This window comes from Rattus norvegicus, chromosome X, assembly GCF_036323735.1.
Source record: "Rattus norvegicus strain BN/NHsdMcwi chromosome X, GRCr8, whole genome shotgun sequence".
Taxonomy (NCBI): Eukaryota; Metazoa; Chordata; class Mammalia; order Rodentia; family Muridae; genus Rattus; species Rattus norvegicus.
The window spans coordinates 62133424-62154926 of NC_086039.1; the positions used below are offsets into that span (position 1 = coordinate 62133424).

General features: G+C 36.7%; 1 protein-coding gene across 1 annotated transcript in view; it reads right to left on the reverse strand.

The window, feature by feature from the left end:
* Pola1 (DNA polymerase alpha 1, catalytic subunit) overlaps window positions 1–21503 on the reverse strand; it is a 313981-nt gene that overhangs the window by 104949 nt on the left and 187529 nt on the right. The window contains 1 exon segment of the mRNA NM_053479.1: window positions 5742–5858. Within this exon segment, the coding sequence (NP_445931.1) occupies window positions 5742–5858 (117 nt within the window).

A 21503-nucleotide genomic window follows, 5' to 3' on the forward strand; every position in this document is an offset into this window, starting at 1 on the left:
ACAGGCAGCAGTGAGCTATCTGATATAGGGGCTAAGAACTAAACTAGGGTCCTGCAGAAGAGCAGTAAGCTCTTAACCACTAAGAACCTCTCTAGTCTCACACAGGGCCCATGCTTTTAACTCATCAGTCTTATCTTCACATTTCTGTGATGTCTTGAACAACTTTGTATAGCCTTGTTGAACTGTGTTGTGACCATAAAAACAGGTTGGTGCTGCTGTTGTTGACAAATGAAGAAAAAGAAGAATCACAGGAAAATCATGAATAGCCTATGACTGAATTTCTGTTACTTTTAAAAATATGTACTGTCTGAGATTGAGAATTAAATGTTTGTTCTTTATTAAGCGACTATTAGTTTTGGTTTCCATTACCTCTAGGTCAATACAATGTCTGGTACAAGTACAAATACATCCCTCAAAAGCATATGCTGGAGTCCTAAGCTCCGTTACCTATAAACAAGCTTTATGTTAAAATACGATCTTGGCAGAAAAAAAAAATCAAGTTAAAAAGAAACTGGAGTGAAATAATGTGGCCTCTAATTCAGTATGACTGGTGTCCTTATGAGAAGAAACACATGGTAAGAAGATGGCCATGTGACAAAAGAAACACAGATTAAAATAAAATGTGTATAGAGCCAAGAGAAATAAAAAATCATCAAATGCTACAAGAGGCAAGAAGGGATGCTGCCCCATTAAGTTATGGCTATGATGACACTTATACTTTATTCTCTAGCATGATAAGGCAATACATATCTGCTATTTCTGTTGTTGTTTTGTAATACTAGAAATTGCCAACCCATGATCTTGTATATGCTGTGTTAGCATTCCACTAATGATCTATATATGTCCATCCAAATTTCACCTTTAAGCCATCTGGTTTGTGATATTTGTTAATACTAGTTAAGAGTCATACATTGAAGCCTATATAAGTAGTTTGACAACATTTTTCATTCACGCTGAGGACAGAACCCAGAGTCTTGTGCTTGCCAGGCAAGTGCTCTACCACTGAGCAACATTCCCAGCCCATCTGACATCTCTCCCACTGAGCTCCATCCCCAAGCCCTTGATCCATCTCTTACTCATCAAACCAACAATTTGTTTAGGCATAGCCATTCTGACGTCATAATATATGATAATTTTGGTTCATAATTTTCCCTCTCCCTAGAAGAACAGAAGTTGTACATGAAACTGATGTTGACAGAAAGGACCTTAGCAATTTTGCAATAGAGGATAATGTAAGAAACATCCTCTATCCTCTATTCTGGAGGACTGTCCCAAAGTAGAACCAAAGGGCAGGTTCCTGTTTCCGTGGGAAGTATCTTTCAAGAAAATTAGTTGAATAAACAACTGCATAAAGAGCTCTACCACAGAATTTCTATCATAGGAAGTGTTTAATTTCTTAATTTATTACTACCATGACCCAAGGAATCATGTGCAGACATTTTCTCAGCTGCACATAAAAATTAGAAATATCAATGTATGGTTGTTTGTTGCTATGGGGAAGTATTTTATAACATAACCTAAGCTAGTCTTAAACTCATAGCTATATACTCTATTTTACAATAAAAGACTAATTTTTTTTAAACTTAAGCTTGTTTTGACTAATAACATAACACAGAATCTCCTGTGATTCAGCTACTATCTGTGCACACAGCCATGTTAAGAAAACAAAACATGACATCCTTATTAAAATATGTATCACTTAATTTAGATAAGCCCAAGCCTTGTCATCAAATGAGGAAAATCTTATTATTTAGTAATATAAATACATACAAAACTTCCCACTTCAGAATTTAAAGCAGAGAAGATTCACAGTATACTAACTTGTATACCACTAAATTCCCACGAGTCCAAAGAAAATTTAAGAATATAGAAAGTATATTTTAATGTACCTAAGAGAGAAAAGGCATGTCCAAAGCCCTGGAAACAAAACTGTCCCCATTTTTTTGCTCATAACTCAGGCGATATGAGTATTAAGGAGAGCCAAGTTGCATATTCCAAGTCAATTCTAAAAAGTATTCAAATTAGCTGAAACCCAGGACTAAGAGAGTGGTTTATTAGATAAAGATGATCCTGGCACCTTAAACATCCAGTGTTTTACCACAAACATGAATCTATCTGAAATAAACACTAATGTAGTACAAGAAATAGATTGTGATTTGTTCAATTTACAAATGACCTCTTTTTTTGCCCACAGATAACAATTTTATACAATCAATGTTGAACTACTTTCTAATGTTTTAATAGTATGTATATAAAACAGGGAATTTTGTGACATTTTCATTCATACCTGTAATGTAGCTTAATTAGATTTATACTGATGCCCCATATCCTCTCTCTGTAGTATTCTTAAGTCTAGAGTCTATAAATGGGGAAGATCTGAAATATTTGTCTTTCTAAATCTGTACTGTTTCACTTCTGGTTCAACATATTTTCTTATAAATTGCATTACTTCACTCTTTTATATGACTAAATCAAACAACACTGTGTAGACATACCACATTTTTATATATTCATCTATTTATAAATAAGAAAATATAGAACACATCTATAAATGTTCCCAACGCTGAGCAAATTTTATAGGATGGGTGTTTGATAAAACTTTTTTGAGAAGGGAATCACATTTCATATTATAGACCAGGCTGGCCTCAAATTCATGGCAGTCCTGTCTCAAAACCCTAACTGCTGGGACTACAAGCATGCGTAGTATAATTATTAAATAAAAGATATAGCCAAGACTCAGTAACTGAGAGCTTAAGTACTCAATGAGCATAATCTTTTCTTTTTTTGAGGGTGAAGCTTTCAAGACACTATTTTGGTATACCATCCTGGATGGCTTTCCTGGTACTTGCTCTGTAGGCCCAAATGGCCTCAAACTAAAAGATCCACCAGTCTCTGCTGGGATTAAAGGCGTGCACCACCACACCCAGTGAAAAGGGCATAATCTTGTAAAACGGGTATTTTGGAAAACCTGTAGAAACTGCAGTGATGACGTTTATTATAAAACTGCTTCTTGGGTGGTATCATTGGAAAGATTAATGTTTTTATTCCTAGCAGAAAAACCCAGAAACATCATAGTATTGCTTTCCCAATTTATTACTAGCAATTCGAATGGACTACAGTAAAATGAGTCCTGCTTTCAAGGCTCCTAGTCAGAAAGGCTAAGGACAATTTCACTAACCAATATGCTCTGAAACCATAATTCCAGAAAGTCATGTCTCATCAGCCAATCTATCAAAGCTTCTCCTGGGGATAAGTACCTTAGCCTATGGTAACCATCTGCTTAAAATGTTACAGTATGGAGAAAGGTAGAATATAACGGAAAAAGAGTAAGTTGTTTTGAAATGCTTATGTTGGCTCGTTTAAAAAGGATGATAAATCACAAGTGGTTGTCTCACCCAAGAGCACACACAGACAGACCCATGGCTCCATTCGCATATGTAGCAGAGGATGGCCTTTTTGGGCATCAATAGGAGAAGCCCTTGGTCCTGCCAAGGCTTGATGCCCCAGTGCAGGGGGATGTCAGGGTGGGGAGGCAGGAGGGAGTAGGTGGGTGAGGGAGCACCCTCATAGAAGCAGTGGGAGGGAGGATGGGATAGCGGTTTTCTGGAGGGGAAACCAGGAAAGTGGATGACATTTAAAATGTAAATTAAAAAAATCCAGTAAAAGAAAAAAATTTAAAAAAAACAAAAAAACATAAGATAACCTAATATATTAAATTACTACTAGCAATACCACCAATATTTATCATAAGCTTAAAGATCCTCTAACTATATTCCTTTTTTTCTTCTCTCACTACGAATTGATGCATAAAACTAGCTCACTTTCTAAGAAACAACCCTATTTCCAACTTAAGTTGATGAGTTAGATATTTTAAGTCTCAAAGGCAAAATCAGTTCATGAAGTATGATTCTCCTTAGAGCAGTAGTTCTCACCTGTGGGTCACAACCCCAGGAATCATATATCATCTATTTATATTATGATTCATAACAGTAGTAAAATGACCTATATGAAGTGGCAACAAAAATAATTTTATGGTCACTGCATTCGGAAGGTTGAGAAGTGTTGCCCTACAGCTAGGTTAATAAGGAGCTCTACAGCATGTGTCTTTGTTCTATTTATTTACTAGTTGACTTGAGTCTTGAGACTGATGCAAAAACAATTCATCAGGATAGCTAATTCTCACATGTTCTACATTTAAAAACCCTATATATCATTATGCTAATTATTGAATCTTTAGAAAGTCGAGGTACATTTAATATTTATCTAGTTATTTAAAAATAAATTATCGGCAATGTCCAAATGTGTGAAAGTCTATGCTAAAACCAGTACATTCAACTGGGTGATGATGGTGCATGCCTTTAATCCCAGCACTCGGGAGGCAGACAGGTGGTTCTCTGTGAGTTTAAGGCCAGTCTGGTCTACAGAGTGAGTTCCAGGACAGTCAGGGCTACACAGAGAAACCCTGTCTCAGGAAAAGAAACAAACACAACATAACAACCAAACCAAGATACTCATAAGGTGTTGGTATACAGTAAAAAACTAGGATTGCCATCAAGAAAGCTATGTGACATTATAAATCACTATAATATTTACTTTTAGGCACATTGATAATACTCTATCCTAATGAAACAATTGAGATTAAGAAAAAGATTATTTAAGTGGGAAATAATCATTATAAAAATTTTAGTATAGTCCAATTGAAGATGTAGCCTAACTGTGAGAAGTGTGGTAAAATTCAATGTAAAACATGAAGTAGCCACACTGAAAAACACTTGAGAACTACAAAGCACACCTTCATTGTGACTGCAGTCAAAATTACATAAATATGCAAAAGAACAGAGAAAAAGACAATGCACCAAAACACTTTCCTAAAATTAGACTGTATCATCTTTTTCAAAGATAAGGTTTTACATCAAAAACTGAGACAACTAGAATGCTGCTTTTGCATTAAAAATAAGTAATAAAAGGTCACCAACTTTTACCTTTTTAACAAAATCCCTGCAAATACCTATAATAAAGTTTGAATATAAGGCGTATTCTGTGAAACAGGCTATGTGATCACACTGCAAGGTCCGAGAAGACTTATAGAACTAATTCGTCTAGCTCAGTCATAGTTTAGATAGTAACTAATTATAAGATCATTTTTGTTCAAAAGATTTGCAAACATTCTGTTCACCACAGTTTGGAAGCTGCTGACTGGATTGAGGCACTCCCAGCGGGTACGGGAGGAAAGGCGTCTTAATTACCAGACTCCATGGTCCATAGCTGGTAGTCACTAACAGCATGGTACATTGTCTCTCAGGCGACTCTACTAGGTTTGCTCAGGAACCAATGATCTTGTAGATACCGATAAGCAATGCCACAGAGGGCAGGAACCCGCCTCAAGAGAAATTTATTGAAGTACAGTTTTGGAAGACTTTCTACTGCTTACAAAATGAGATTTGATTAAGTCTAAAGAATGATACTAGCAGTTTCTACAAAGGAATCTCTTTTGTAATTGTAACCCTTATGAGAGATAAGTAAATCAAAAGAATTAATGTTTCCCCTTGATATAATTTTAAGATATGTTAAAAATAAAGCATGTATTTTCTTGAAGTCTGGATAGTGAAGAAAAATATATGAATGTGATAGAGAAATGTCTTCACGGGGCAAATATCTAGCATGTGCTTCTCAGAGCTAAAGGACAGACAAACAATCCCCTGCTGTCTTCTGCTAATACTTCAGCATTAGGAGAGCGTTACCTCTGGTCTGAGCACAGCTTTCATGCAGGCTGGACACAGAGGCCCATTTCGGGAGAAATGAAGGGGAAGACGACGAATGCGATTGCGACAAGTTGGCTCCTCACACATCAACCAGCCCTGGAGAGACAAGAAAGAAAAACCACCATTGACCAACGAAAATAATAAACCCTTCTGTTATCAACATTACCAACCTTCCGAAGAGATTACAAAATAATTTAATTACCCACCTCATTGGATATGCTAAGTAGATGTATGCTCTAAAGGCAAAAGTTAGAAAAATCATGGGGTTGGAGAGATGGCTCAATGGTTAGGCACACTGGCCATTCTTCCAGAAACTATGGTTCAATTCCAGCATCCACATGGCAGTTCACAACCATCTGTAAACTCCAGTTCCAGAAAATCCAACATCCTCTTCTGGTCTCTGTGTGCACTACATATGCTGTATTTACATACATAACAGGCAAAATAGTCCTACACATAAAGTAAAAAAAAAGTAAAACCTTAAAGAAAAAACTCAGAGGGATTTCCATAAGGTTCTCCCTTTTCTAAAAAAAAAAAAAAAATATGTGCCCCCCCCACATCAAAATCTCCCAATAAAAAACTATTATACACAACCTATAAATCAAAGGGTTTGGGTTAAGACCATCCCACCAAGTGTATAGAAATGAGTGAGCTCCACAATAGCGGAGCGATCACGGCTACTTACAGAGCTAGGCTCAGTTTCTTTATAGACAACTTGAATAAGCACTAGTTTTCAGAGGTTTGTAGCAGCCATTGCCTATTTCTCTGGCCTGTAAATATGATGTCACCTTTTCTTCTTTAGTTAACTCTGCCTTTCCTGTTCTTTGAATTTTCTCACGGTGATACAATACAGTAGGTCTATCATTTTAAAATAGCATTGTTTACTATAAAATGTATGTTAAATAGAAAGAAAAGACAAGCTATTGCAGTTGAGATCCCCATTCACACTGAGGCCCTAAGGCTTCTGGGCTTTGGTGATACACACACTGCTACAGAGACACAGTAAAGCCAAGCAAGGTGAGATGCTGAGGTATATCGGTAAGCAACTAGGGTTTTTATGTTCTCTCACCTCACAGTATCCATTCCTATAAGGCTCTAAGGGAGATATTGGCTAGCCATAAGGCTTGGGGCATTCTGAGAGATGTAATTTCTGACTTGAAGAATAACCAGAAGTTTGGTCAGTGGGAAGAAAAAGGAAAAACAACTTGGGCAGAAAGAACAACACATGCCAAAGAATTGAGGCTAGAGTCAGGGGATGGCTTAGTTACAAAAGGAGTAAGTAACACGTATAACCCCATTCCTCATCTCCATTTTCAGCAGCTTGTCTTAGCCCCCTGATAGAAGCCGTATACCCAGGAGTGTGGCTTAAGTAAGGATACTGTGACCTCCACCCACATCACAGCATTTCCATGTGCTTTTACTCCAAACCTGAGGGATGCCCTCACTCACTGCTCTGACCTCATTCCTCATTTATCACTGTTTCCTGGAAGGAGCTACAAATAAACTCAAAGGAATCCACCAAGAACTAGTTCTTCTAGCTTCATCTATGGCTTTCAAACAAAGCAAAGTGCATTTGTACAACTTTCCTTTAAACTATAAAAAAGTCATCTAGTCAATATATTCAGAAGATTTAACTCATGACTTCATTCAGTAAATTAAACTGTTTTAAATTGTAATGTGAACCTACCAGGTACAGACTATCAAACAAATTCTTATAAAATTTCTGACATGTAACTAGAGTTTTATTAAATATAATGGGAAACTGCCAAAGGGGCACCAGGCACAGCATTTCAAGAAACTATAATCTAAATATGAAAGCATAGTCTCACAGAGTACCAGCAGCTAAGCATAGAGAAGGGATGTATTTGACACATAAAGCTCTTAACTTAGTCTTAGAAAGCTGTAATTCACTGGATTTTACCATCAACAACAACAAAAAGCAAGTAGGTAACAACTACCATGGCATTCACTTTGCAGATGGGGGTTGTGGGTTTGTGCTATATAGCTCAGCTGTCCATAAACTCATAATCCTCCTGCCTTAGCCCCAAAAGTAATCGGGATATAAGCAAAGTGTCATCACACCCAGCTCAATATCATGGGTTGAGGCAAGAGATCATTAAGTACCAGAATACAACTTAGTCATTAAATAATAAGTTGGTATTAGTATTATGTATTTTAAGGCAGGTTCTGGCTGGCCTCTAACTCACAGTCGTCCTGGCTATGTCCCCTGAATGCAGAAATTACAGGCATAACACTCGGTCCAGGAATTTGTTTTTTCATCTACAAAATATGATGTTCTAAAAGTTTAAGTCCTTTTCAGACGTTTTGAACACTTGATTGCAGCCCTGCAACACTGCACCATGCTTCACCAAGTGAGCTGCCAACCAGAAGATGCTAAGTTGCCGCTTCACCCGTTTTACAAAAGCAAACACCTAACTCAATCTCTGACAGTTACTAACTAAACGTCCTTTCAAATCATATAGAAAACAGATAATATAATTTGTCTAAATTTCCTAGCAGTTATAATTAACATTAAAGAGGTCTTTCTTTCTTTGTCACCTTTCTATTCAGTGCCTGTTTGGGTTTGTTTGTACTTACTATCTGTTAATCTCCCTTTACAAATGACAACAAAACTAGTGCTATTATGCATGAAAATTAAACATGCTGATAACTGTGTGAAGAGAACTGATGGGAAAGAAAATAGTAAAAGCTGGTAACTCTTTATGTCTCGTGGTTTATTTTGATAATTAAGCTTTTGGACATGCTATATTTTACACAGAACTCTTTTCTGGGGGAACCAGGCTCAGTGTTCTCAATACATGCTTTGTTTCAGTTCATTTTCACCTAGTACATTTCAGCTAACTTCATTCCATAAAGGGATATTAAAGAAACAATGATAAGTTTAACTTTCAAGGAACACTTGTAAAAAAAATAAATATCACAGACTTTGGGAAAAATCCAAGATGGGACAAAGTATCCAGTACAAAATCATTATAGTGAATTTTATTTATAAAGAGCAACAGAAACAAAGCAAATGAAGCTACTGGTATTATGGGACCTTGCTTAAAATGATCATTCACAATGACAAAACTACACTTTTTCATTTTCCCCATGGGATAACATGAACAGTCCAAGAATCTGTTGCCAAGTCAATAGAAGCAGAAATGTGTTTTGAATACGTTCCTTGGAAGTCCAATCTAAGAAAAGAATTTTTCAAAGAAACTTGTAAAACCAGTATGAGAAGTCTGCATGCAAATATGTTATCTGACTATTGTGCAACGGTATATTCAAATTCTTACAGCAAATAGGAATAAGGACATTACATTTTCAGTTGCCTGGCTTAATCACGTTCATAAATGAAAGGGTCAGAGGAGGCCAAGTGAGCCTGTCCAATAACAACACAAACACTCAAAGCTCTATCACCTGTTGTTTTATCTCGGCATCACTATTCTTTAAAACCACTGTGCACCAAACTGTTCCAAATACTGATCAGTTTTGATTGCTAAATTCTATTTCTGAGGTCTCAGCTAAAATGACTTCTGTTTGTACATGCCAAAAAGAGATCCTTTTTCACCTGTACTGAGGCATCATTGCTAGTTGCACTTAGAACACAAACTATTTCTCATTTGTGTCATTTGTGTACATCTATACTTTTGGGATTCGAAGATGCAGAGCTTACTCAGATCTAGAAACGTGGTACAACAGGGGCATGCAAAAACTTATTTCATAAAATTCAAAGACAGAGGAGCACACTTATTAAATGCCATAAGCCCTGGATCTTAAATTCCCATGAGTTAAGTATATATAATGGGTTCTTCTATCACCAGCCAGTCACCTATTTTGTCACACTGACTTTTCATCTACAGCCCTGTTAACATCAAACTCACAAAAAATTGCAGATTTTAAGCTGCTCTGCTTCGGTAGCCTCTTCCCTGGCTACCCTGAGCCCATTCTCTCCCACACCCACTACAAAAAGAGGTTAAGTATAGTTCGCCAGGGCTGTCCATCCCCTATCACCTCTCCACAGATAGGTAACAAGCTCACAGTCTGACTTTCAAATGTTTACAAGCAAATCCTGGTCACTGCTTTCTCAATTGTCAGCAAATAGTCTTTGCTCCGTTGAATTGCTTTTGTCACTATGCTCATGAAACTTTGGTTAGCTTAACCTCGACATTGCATGTCACATAATCCATTCCTAAAACATCCATTGCTTGAATAAAATGTTCATTCTTCCAAACTTTCTCAACCCACTGGGGCTTCTCTTTATTTCATTAGACAATAACCATAGACTGGTTCACACTGTCCCTTAAGCATTTTATTTTACCTTCCTAATTGCTCAGCCGTCAAAGAATAATCTGGTTTGAGTTTAGCAGTCTTCTTCCTAGACACTAGTGTACAAACCCACTCCATGAAACCCTGTTCTCCCACATTTTTGTGGATAATTTTGTGTAAGCCACCAAACCTACCAAATCTCTCTCTGAACCTAAGTTTCCTCATCTATAAAACAAAAGTAATGCGTATTACTGTTGTTCAGAGGATCAAAGAGAACCTCACAAAATGTTCAGTAAATGCACTGAGGAGCATCACTGTTAAGTTACAGCCGACAATGCATTTTAAAAGTGCACTACAGTTAGTCATGAAATAGAGCCTGGTCATTGTCTAGGGAGTGGCATTACGAAGTAGAGAACTAAACCCAGGTGTGGTGATATATAATTTTAATTTCAGCATTAAGGAGAGAGATAGGTGGATCTCTGAGTTTGAGACTAAATTGGTTTACATTGTGAGTCCCAGGCTACTACATAGATATAGAGACAGACAGACAGACAGACAAACAGACAGACAAGGGGAAGGGAAGGGAAAAAGGGGAGAACTCTAATAATGGATAAATAGTAATTAATATTAATAGTGGAACTGCTTTCAAATTGAGTGGAAAATATTAACAAGAATGTGGTCAACGTCAGAGAGAATTTCTTATTTTTCCCAACAAAGCAGTACTTAATATGAAATTTTAGATGGCAGAATAGATGACAAGGGAAGAAGACAGAGTCTTTGCTTTACTTGAGGATTCAGAGATCTTCAAGAGATGGTTCTGCCACGACAGAGCTGTTATAGGGACACAGTCACAGGGCAAGGTCTGTCAGTCTGCGTGCTATTTCATCATCTATCATATCATTATTAGTTTTTATAACACTCACCAACCACCCTTCTTCCTAAACTATTCAGATTCAAAGCATATCAGATTCTCTTTTCATCCAAAGGCATTTATAAAGTTCTGGGGTTCTCTTGTAGGCAACATTTTCTGCCACAGAATTATGCCCAATGCATTAAAAAGGGGGTCTTCTTCTAGACAGACAGAGTACAGTATGGGCCCACAGCTGCTTTTGAAGAATGACACGGTATGATTTGGGATTTCCAGGTTTTCTTTCTATCTATCTATCTATCTATCTATCTATCTATCTATCTATCTATCTATCTATCTATCTATCTATCTATCTATCTCTCTCTGATCCACCCTCACACCCAAAACTGGGAAATTTTTCCCTAAGCTCTCCAGGGGAAGTTTTAACAGGAACACAGATTTGCTTTTAAAGTTAAATATCTATACTGCAGCATGCTGATATGCCAAAGAGTGATTATTAAGTCTCAGAGAGGTGCCAGACTAGGAGATGAAAGGGCAAAGCAAGTAAAATAAATATATAAACTACTTACCAAATTTAATACAAAAATATTTTAAACCAAATTATCAAATAATCAAAAGTAGAAAGTGGTGTGTCAGTCAATGTAAGAATTTTAAATATTATTAAAATTGATTTTTAAGTTAGAGATCTCTTTAAATGAATAGCCCTGTGTCACTTTGTCCAAGCTATTTGAAACTTATTGATCTTACCATGTGTGTAAGGACAGACTCTGTCATCAGTCTGCTGAAAGGATAATGAAGCACTCCCAAACTGTTATGATAGGTTACATGCAAACTGTGCTCCTCATTTAAACACACAGAATAGCACAAGTGGACAAACTCCAACCTCACCAATTGTATATTACATGATAAATTAGCAACCTGGTCTACTTTTCCTCACAACAAATTCAATACCATGGTCTTGCTATTTTAATTTGCAATCAGAGTTTAAACATCAGAAGATGTACCTGAAGTACATCTGTGTAAGCCATCTTCTGCTACAGTGTGAGCACAGAAAGCCAACAATTGCCAGCAATTGTATTTTACTACTATAGGACAATACAACAACAGTTACAATTGTTGCCATGCTAGTACTGGGGAAAATATACTTAAAATGACTTTATATGGAAAATTACACTTTAGGTGGAAAAAGTTCAGCGAAGGACATGTATCTCCCTGTATGGGTAGCTAAAACAAACAAACAAACAAACAAAAAAACAACAACAAAAAAAACCCCACTCAGTATACTCAAGCTTATTCTATAAAATACTCTGCCTATTCATTCAACTCAAAAGCAAACTACATTCTTAGGTTATTACAGGTCACAACTAAGTATACAGTACCTTGTTTCAGGAACAATTTTGCTTTGCCTGTCGACTGTCAACAAAGCACAAAGAGCCCATGCAACCAAACCATGTGCTGCGGATGTTAGCGATTCTAACAAAATACAAATAATAAGAATTCAAGACTTCAGAGCTACCCTGCTTTCACTTTACATGAAAAACTGAAAGCATTTGCTTCTCTCCATCCCATTCATCTCTATTGTATCACGAATCTTTTCCTAAAACACTTTATCCCCTTCACGTGATGCTACAAGTGACTTGGGGATGTAATATTCCAACTGTGATGACTGTCTGACTCCCTAACATGGTTATAAATGGACATATCAAGTTAAAGCACATATATAATCATTTCAACATGGAAAAAGAGGAAAAAGTCTCAAATGTAATGACATGGCAAAATGGCTACTCTGGTGCTTACACTAACATTTTAGTGATGAAATGCTAAGAGAAATTGTTAATTATGTCTATCATCATTTTAAGCCATCACTCTTAAAAAATCCACTACCATAGTTTTGTACTCAAAATAGCAAACTTCGAAAGCAAGCTCATTGCTTGGTTTTATCACCATGTCCAGAGGGGAAAAGACTAGAAAGAACTGCTGCAAAACCTCCAGCTTCGTTTATCTTTGCAAGGTTCCTTTTGTATTTTTTAAAACAAACAAACAGAACCATATTAATTTAAAGATCTAAAAAACTGTTAGTGATGATGGAAACGTTTATTGGCAAGGACTTTTACTGACATACCTGAAAAATATTCTAAGCATTATATGTTTGGTTGTTGCCAAGATGAATTTGTAGAGAATATGTTCATGGCGAGGAGTGGGGCGATGTTTTTCCTACTAACACTAAAGTTTCAAAAATGAGTCAATTTAATCACATAAGCAGTTTTTAAACAGAAAATGACAAGACATGTTTTGGAAACATTGGAATGATTCAACAAATTAACCTACTCATTAAAAATGCATAGTCTCGTATGTAATATGACCTGAATACAGTTCCTTATGATTGATCCCTAAAGGTAGGTAATAAATCAATTTTAAGAGAGACATCTTGTTCTCCACACCCTCTTGCCTGCCTGGATCCAGTGTGAATATGGATCCACCCAGATGTCTCTAGGCAAATGAAAAAATTAAACCAGAATAGCAGGCACAGTCTTTCACCACAGAATTTTCTTTGCTCAAGTGGAGTTAAAAGTTCTATCAATTGTGTGTGTGTGTGTGTGTGTGTGTGTGTGGGTATTGGTTAGCATGGCTTAATGAAACATGTCTTTGGATACCAAATAACAAGTGTGAAAACTGAATCATCTATCCAGTTGCCTCATAAAAATCAAAATGGAATTCACAGTATCACCAGGCAATGTTTGTTCATTTAACTTTAATTATTTTCTCCTTGAGAATAGTACTAATGAAACTGAATATCTTTCATGGTCTCGAAGGGCCGTCTGAATAGTCTGTAAACAGAACTAAGGGGAGACAAGAGATCTGGCTGAGCCAGGGGGTTGCTAGGTGATGCAGAATGTAAACCCACAAACTTGTTCAAGTTTGCTTTGCTTTCAAGCTCCTTTCACACACTTTCCAAAGTTTTGAGAACTGAGTTCTCAGGTGGTCACTACAGAAAAAGAATCCTTCCCTTCAAATTCATGTTCCACACATGCTCTATGACATTCAAAAGAGATGAAATCCATTTGACCTTTGACTGTAACATGGGGAACTTTGGATACCCGCAATCTAAAACACATATCAAGGTGGAGTCCAGTATTTCAAAAAAGGCATTCCCAATCCTTCATCCAATCTTAACTGAAATAAAGATTTCTTCCGAAGAGGGGGGGAAATGTGATCTCAGCTCAAGAGTTTTGGGGCACAGAAACTCCAAAGCCATGGCAAATACCTCAGTACAGATCGTCACGCTGACAACCCTTTCGGTTTAGCCACTTTCTTCCTCTCTTCTGGCCAGTACCAGGACTGACTGCCTGTGAGGCTTCTCCTAACACCCCCCTCCCCCAGCCTCCTTTTTAAAGTAGCTGATCAGAGATTGTCCAGTAAGAGCACTTTATTAGATCATCAGCCAGAGGGGTTCACAAGTACTGAGAGCAATGGGCTCAAATGCGGCACATCAGTTTTAATAGACCAGGGGCTACTAGTAAACTGCAGATACTGCTGAGAACTTTCCATGCACTGAACTCTTGAAAAAGCACCGTCTCTCCAGCTTAAATGCAGCTGCCTCTTTCAATGCCGCAAATGGGTAAATTTGACAAAAAAGCCACCATTAAGACTACATGAAAGGCTCAAGACAACATCCTTTCAATGCTTTGTACTTCAGTAATCAGATGTACTTACTCACCCCCTCCCCCAAACCCGATCAAGAACTATTTCTGAATGGTAGGAAATAATTCCACTTTGTACATCTTTTAGTTAATCAAGACTTTCTATTCAGCAATTTGACCTTTTGTTCAAAACAGGATTATCAGTTTTTTCGCCAGTTACCAAGGGCGACTCGCATGGTGAACATAATTGCAATAATTTGCAAAACACCATGGCAACCCACATTACAACTAGGTAAATACTGGGCTTTTGTGCTACATTGTTATTTTCAGAGATGCTGAAGTCAAAGAACGAATGACAAATGAACACAAAATTTATATTTGCTTTGTCTCAAAAGAGAAGAAAATTGATAACAAGAATTGGGGGGAAACCGACTACAGCTGTAATTTCTAACTTGATTAATTAGGATGGTAACAGTCCTTAACAGTATATTCAACAAACAGCCCTGACTTCGTCTCTCCACCCACCTCTCTCTATACCACTACCACTGTCCCCCCCTACCCCAGACAAATTTTTTCAGCTTGGAGAACAAACATCCCCCATTTGCTCTTTTCTTCAACTTAATGGAATCCTTAATTGCAGAATATTGTTCTCCTGCTCTTCACGGCAATGAAAACGAGCAAAAGGAGGAGAGTGCCAGGGCAGACAGGGAGCTACAGTCATTTGTTTTCCTGCCTCTTTTGGACACCCCAGGCCCAATGATGAGATGGCATTTTTCTGGTTTCAGCAGCTGTTTCGTAGCAGACAATAAAGTGAAAACTATTTAGCTTTGCACAAAAGCCACTTCTGTCCTCTTGACAACACAAGGTAAGTCTACATGCCGAGATGAAGGTTCACATTAAATGCCAGAACATAAGATGGGAAAATGATGTTAATAATAAAGAACATACATTTTATTGTAAAGAAATTATCAACTGTGGTACTGTCCAAAAAAAGCTGTTGAAATGTGTGTGTTTGCTATTTATGGAAGATGTTCAGCAATATCACCAATGGTTTGAAAACCACTTTATTCTCACAGAAATCCCAATTCACAAAACAATCTAAAAGATAAACTGACTACTCAGGAATTAATATGAAAATCAAAATAGCATTTTCAGTAGGTAAGCAGTTTTTCCATATAGCATTATTATCTTTTCACTAATAAATATGACTGCAAAAGTTAGATTAGAATGTTTTAAAGTCAGATGTGAGAGGCAGGTTTGATTTTTTTGTAGTAAAGAAGCAGTTTTTTCCCCCTAAGAGGCATGCATTCCACTATAATGCCCCCTTTTTTGGTAAATTATCAAAACTGACTTTCTCTTGCAAAATGTAGTATTCAGGGACAAGAAAAAGAAATACACACAGCAAGGGCTTACAGAGTCCCACTGCCGAGATCCCTAGAGATAAGCAGCTGCAGACGCATTCTGAACACAGCCCAGCTCGCTCTCCTTCATCCACTGCCTCCTAATGAGGAGGCACCAAACGAGAGGCTCTGAAAAGATCTGCATATTTCCCCTAACTTTCGAAAAATCAAATGAATAGGATACTATAATGGGTCTATTCTTATTTTGTCAAGGCTGAAAAATCTCCACACACCTAAGATTTAGCTTGGAGAAATCACAATGTCTTTAGAATATGCCTTGGAAATCAGAGGTACTGTAATTTTTATTTTATTTTTTTATTTTTTTGGAGGACTAGAAATCAAAACAATGACACACACTACAACCTTTTCAAGCAGGGATCATCTTATATTTTGAAAATATGCATTTTATATTCTTGATTAGTTTTAAATTCATGGTATCTCTATAAAATGCACCCTACAACAAAAGTCTAAATATTAAGAGAAAATGTTCCCTTTAGTATCAAATGACAAAAGAGGCAAACAAACCTTTTGTAATTTCTGATCAAATAAAACTGATAGATGATAAACTAGGCATAAAATCCCTGTAACACCTAAGTCCTTTAAGAATCCCATAGGTACAAATAAAATACGTTATAATCTGTCTAGAATCCCTTCACTTGTAATAACTACCTAGTTTACCTGCCTTCTCCCCAACCTTTAATAGTCCCTCCTCCAGTGTTTTTTTGCTTCCCTTCTTGACATTGATTTGTTTAGGGCTAAAAGGCATGATGACAGCTAGCCTCCTATAACTTTAATAGATTACTCAAATCCCTAAATCAGAAATTAGAAAGACCTAGCACGTAGATTACGTTTCTTCTTCAGTTCAGTCCCCATGACCCCTATAAGATGGTAGCTTGCAGCTAACAGGAAACCTGCCTGAAATACCACATCCAACATCTTGCTGTTCAGTTTGAAACTCTGGCTGCACACTGGAATTCCCCAAAGGAGCATTAACACAGGTGGCTGGGCACCATCTCCATGGCTTCTGATTGAGGGCTGGGGTGGGGCCTGAGAATCAGCATCTTTAACAGGTCTCCAGATGTTACTGCTGCTGCTGATTTGGAGAACTTACTTTGAGGATCACCAGTGCCATTCAGAATGGGGTACTGGGTTTTTTAAAACTGAGTGATGCTAATATGCAGTCAGGGTTGAGAATCACTGCTCTGCATTACTCTCATTTTTCTCTCTGCTGTTTAAGATGATTTTCTGAACAATGCACTTTATTAACAGAATTATACTTAGGAGTAGTCTCTCTCAATTTCCTTCTCATTCAATATTTACTTTTTTTTCCTCTCCACATACTGCTTATGTGGCTATTCTAACTCTCTCAAGTTCTCCAGACACTGTCTGGATTAGCAAAGCCTCAAATCAGACTTAATTCTACCAATAGAATAGAGTGATTCTAAATGGTTCATACCAAGTGTGTAGTTCCGTAGCAATTTGAAGAAAGCAACAAAGATATCCTCTAAATAGATCCTCTAAATATGTATCTAAAATATGAAATGTACTCCTCTAAGAATAAAAGTATTTAAAGGAGGCTTTTAAAATACAGTGTCTATGAGAAGTGACCAGAATTTACATTTGACAGGTAACATGAAATCATGTATTTTAGCCCTAAATTTTAAAGGTAGAAGATTCGACTTTGGAGCTCTACCCTAATCCTTTACACCTAAGAAAATAAAACTTCCTAAAAGTCAACTCCTTGCACTGATTTGTGGACTGAACTTCCAGCCCAATGTTCTTTTCTTTACATTTTCTAACATGACGCTCAGTATGTCAGACATTAGTGCTGCACGCAGCTCCTGAACACTGTAATGTGGCTGCTCCAAAATCAGATGTGATGCAAGGTAAAACTACGGCCTCCTGATATTTCTAAATATGCATTACAGACAGAAATAAAATGGATATATTGTGTCAAGTTTAGAAATTATATATACACATATTAGCATATATTAATAATCCCTGTTTTTAAAAAAAAATAAATGGGGACTGGAAGCATAGCACAATGGATAGAATACTCGCCCACTATTCAAGAAGCCAAGAGTTCAATACCCAGGACTGAATAAAGTGGGGATGCATGGGACTCTATTTCAAAAAATAAAAATGAGACCATTACAAGAGTGTTAAATACACTGCTGTAAAGCCTGCCTTTTTACCATATAAAGGTAGTACCCTGTAAGTTCACATAGATTTGCCCAAGAGTTGCTTTTTCCTTCCTCTAGCCCAGTTTTCCCTACTAAGGGGTTCTCCTTTTTCTCCCTGATTTGAAAGGGTACTTTTCTTTTCAGATACGAAATGGTTTGTTTAACCTCACAGTTTCATGAAGAGGAAAGGAATACTTTATATATGAAGGAAATCAGGCCTTGTTTGTTACTGCATTGTTTGTTGCTCACCATTTTTTTAATATAAATGCACCACAGAAATTCTGTTCCTGAAGATTTTATATATATGGGTATTTTACTACATGTATCTTGGTGTCTACTGCTGTGAAAGCCAGAGGAGGGCATCAGATCTCCTGGAATTAGAGTTACAGTTAGGAGGTGTCATATGAGCGCTGGGATCTCTAGAACCTAAGTTCTCTAGACATCCAGTGCTCTTAGCCACTGAGTCATCTCTCCAGTCAATATAAATTCTTCTAAATTTATGGTCAAATTTACTGATGGTTTCCTCTTTTTTTTGGAGTCTGTTTTTTTTTTATTATTTCAGAGTGTTCTCAAGTAGCGCTCAAAGGAGTTTGAGTCGTCAAACTCCTCCATCATACTACAATTGATACATGCTACTGTCTATTTGCTCACACCCAAGAATGAGCTCTAAGGTAAACTACGAACACTGAGCCAATGTCCACACATTCATACATTCACATACTCATGATGGATAGACCACTAAAACAGATGTTGGGAGGATAAGCATGTGAGGAGCTGGAAATCTAGGAAAATAATCTGTTGTGATCCTGAAACTATTTTACATAGTCATCTGTTTTGAAAGACTTCTCAAGGTTAGTACATCTTTATCACATCCTTCTGTGCCCTGAAGGAAGAAGAACATTCAACTATACATTTTCCAGATGATTTTTATCTAGTGGTATGAGCCATCCTCTTATAAACTATTAGTTTCAATTTTGAATTTATTTCTTAATTCTTCTACAGCAATTCTATTCAAATCATTAAATACTCATGGTAAAAAAAATAATCACCCTATACTCCTATGGTAGTTTACATAAGTATTTTTATTGTTTAAATTTTGAACAAAATATACAAAAACTGTGATCTTTTTTAAAAATCTAAGGAATCGTAAAAGGTAAACTTATAATATTTAATAGGTAAACTTATAAAATATGCAGTTCAAATTAACCAAGAATGCATTTTTAAATTTTTTAAAATCTTCTATATTTTAAAGTTTACTTTACATTAAGCATTTAAATATATTCTTTGACACTTCATATCCTTAGTCCTTTGTATACATTAAATTTCTTCTGGTACACTTTCTAATTGGTGATTGTATAGCTCAAAAGCTACTATGTGTAATTAATTTTAAAACTAGCATTCTTTCTTTAAAGATTTATTTATTTATTTATTTATTTATTTATTTATTGCATATGTATAAGTACACTGTAGCTGTCTTCAGACACACCAGAAGAGGGCATCAGACCTTATTACAGATGGTTGTGAGCCCCCATGTGGTTGCTGGGATTTGAACTCCGGACCCCTGGAAGAGCAGTCAGTGCTCTTAAACCACTGAGCCATCTCTAAAGTCCTTATAATAATTTTTGTCTTTTATGATAAATTTCACAGGGTCTTCCAAGTTTACAGCAATCTGCAAGTAATGCCTTTATTCTTTCCCTTCCAATTTTTAAAATGTATTTCTTGTTCTTATGATGGTTAGCTTTTGACAACTCGGTACGATTGCTCACCATTTCTACTGGGGTGCCCCTCTAGCCAAATTCACAAGAATCTTCACTTGTAGACCCATGAATTAATTCATAGATGGATTTCTGTGCTGACAAAAGGTAATTTGATTAAGATCATTACAGAGCCTGTAAAGATCTTTGTATCAAAGTGCCTAAAATAAACTTGCTGCTGAATTCAGTTTAAGGACATTAAATGGCTAATTCAAAACTAAAATATTTCCTTTGCCAGGTAGAGATTCAGTACTCTAAAGAGCTCCTATGCTCAGTATGGGTTGAATGTAAATTCAGCATTGTCATTCAATCACACCTCTTAACTCAGTCTGAAAATATAGCGAAACAATACAATATAATGTGACAGGAGTGGTTTCAGTTGGGGGAATCCACACACTTCTTTCAAGCAGAGGAATGCTACAACAGACTAGATGGTAAAGGTTGTTCAGGTTTGCTTGAGGAAAACAAATCTCTAGTTTTACAACATATTGTTATTTTGCCACAGCACCCTACGGTGTCTTAAAATTCACTACAGAGCTCAAACTGGGTGAATTTTAAACCTCCTGCCTCAGTCTTCCAAGTGCCGAAATTACAGATATACACTACCTTACCAAGCACAAAATAATCTCATTACCCAACTATTATTAAATCAGACTTTAATGTTACTGTATCAGACTTTTTTAGGTTACTGAAAATGTTCTATATGATACTATGGGATGAATGTGTATAGCAGTGTACCCTAATATACAATCCATAGGTCAGACCACATAAATATAGATTTGTTATAGATGCCCATTATAAAGCCTTACCCTAGTCGTGGAATCAGACTCTCTGGGTACGATACCCAGCAATCTGTTTTATGAAGTTTTTCAAAGTTTGTGATGAATAACCCTGTATTCATATAAAAAAGGCTTAGTAAGAGCTCTTTAAAGCACTGAATCTCTAACTGTCACAGGAAACCAAACTACTATCAAGCACACTCTAGCAAGCTGTGAAACACAGAAACCAAGTTAAGGAAGAGGGCTAGACTGATGGGAGCAAATGTGTTATATATGTATAAGTGCATAAATATAAATAGTATGCTCAGTTGACACATCCTGACATTGTGTTCAATGTTACTACTCTCAAACCAACGATTAAATAGAATTTCAAATTTACATTCTTTCAATTTCTAATTTGGAAGAAAAGCAAATCTTCCATTTTGGGATGTTTTCACATGTATGTGAAACAAATTCAAAGAAAATCAATTTGCTTTACCTCCCCAGATGTTTTGACCTTGCTTAGAATGTTGTAAGTAGCGTCTGAACGTACTTCCCATTTTACTCATCGAGAGCAAGGCTGTCACGCTTCACCTAGGTGGAAATGTTTTAGACATGCCATTTCAGTTGCTAACGTTCTGCCCACTTCTGATTTGACTCGGAAGCTTAAGGACTGCTTCTTGAAGAAGATTCACTTCAGCTTCTCATTTGATGTTTTATATAATAAAACTAAAGAAATTAACTTTCTTCTTTTAAGCACTGTCACTGAGTGTACCTCTAAGAAAGCAGAAAATGGGATTGGAGTAGACCACTAATTTCCTAAAAACAGAGAAGTCTCTACCTAACCAACCCTACTTCCTAGGCA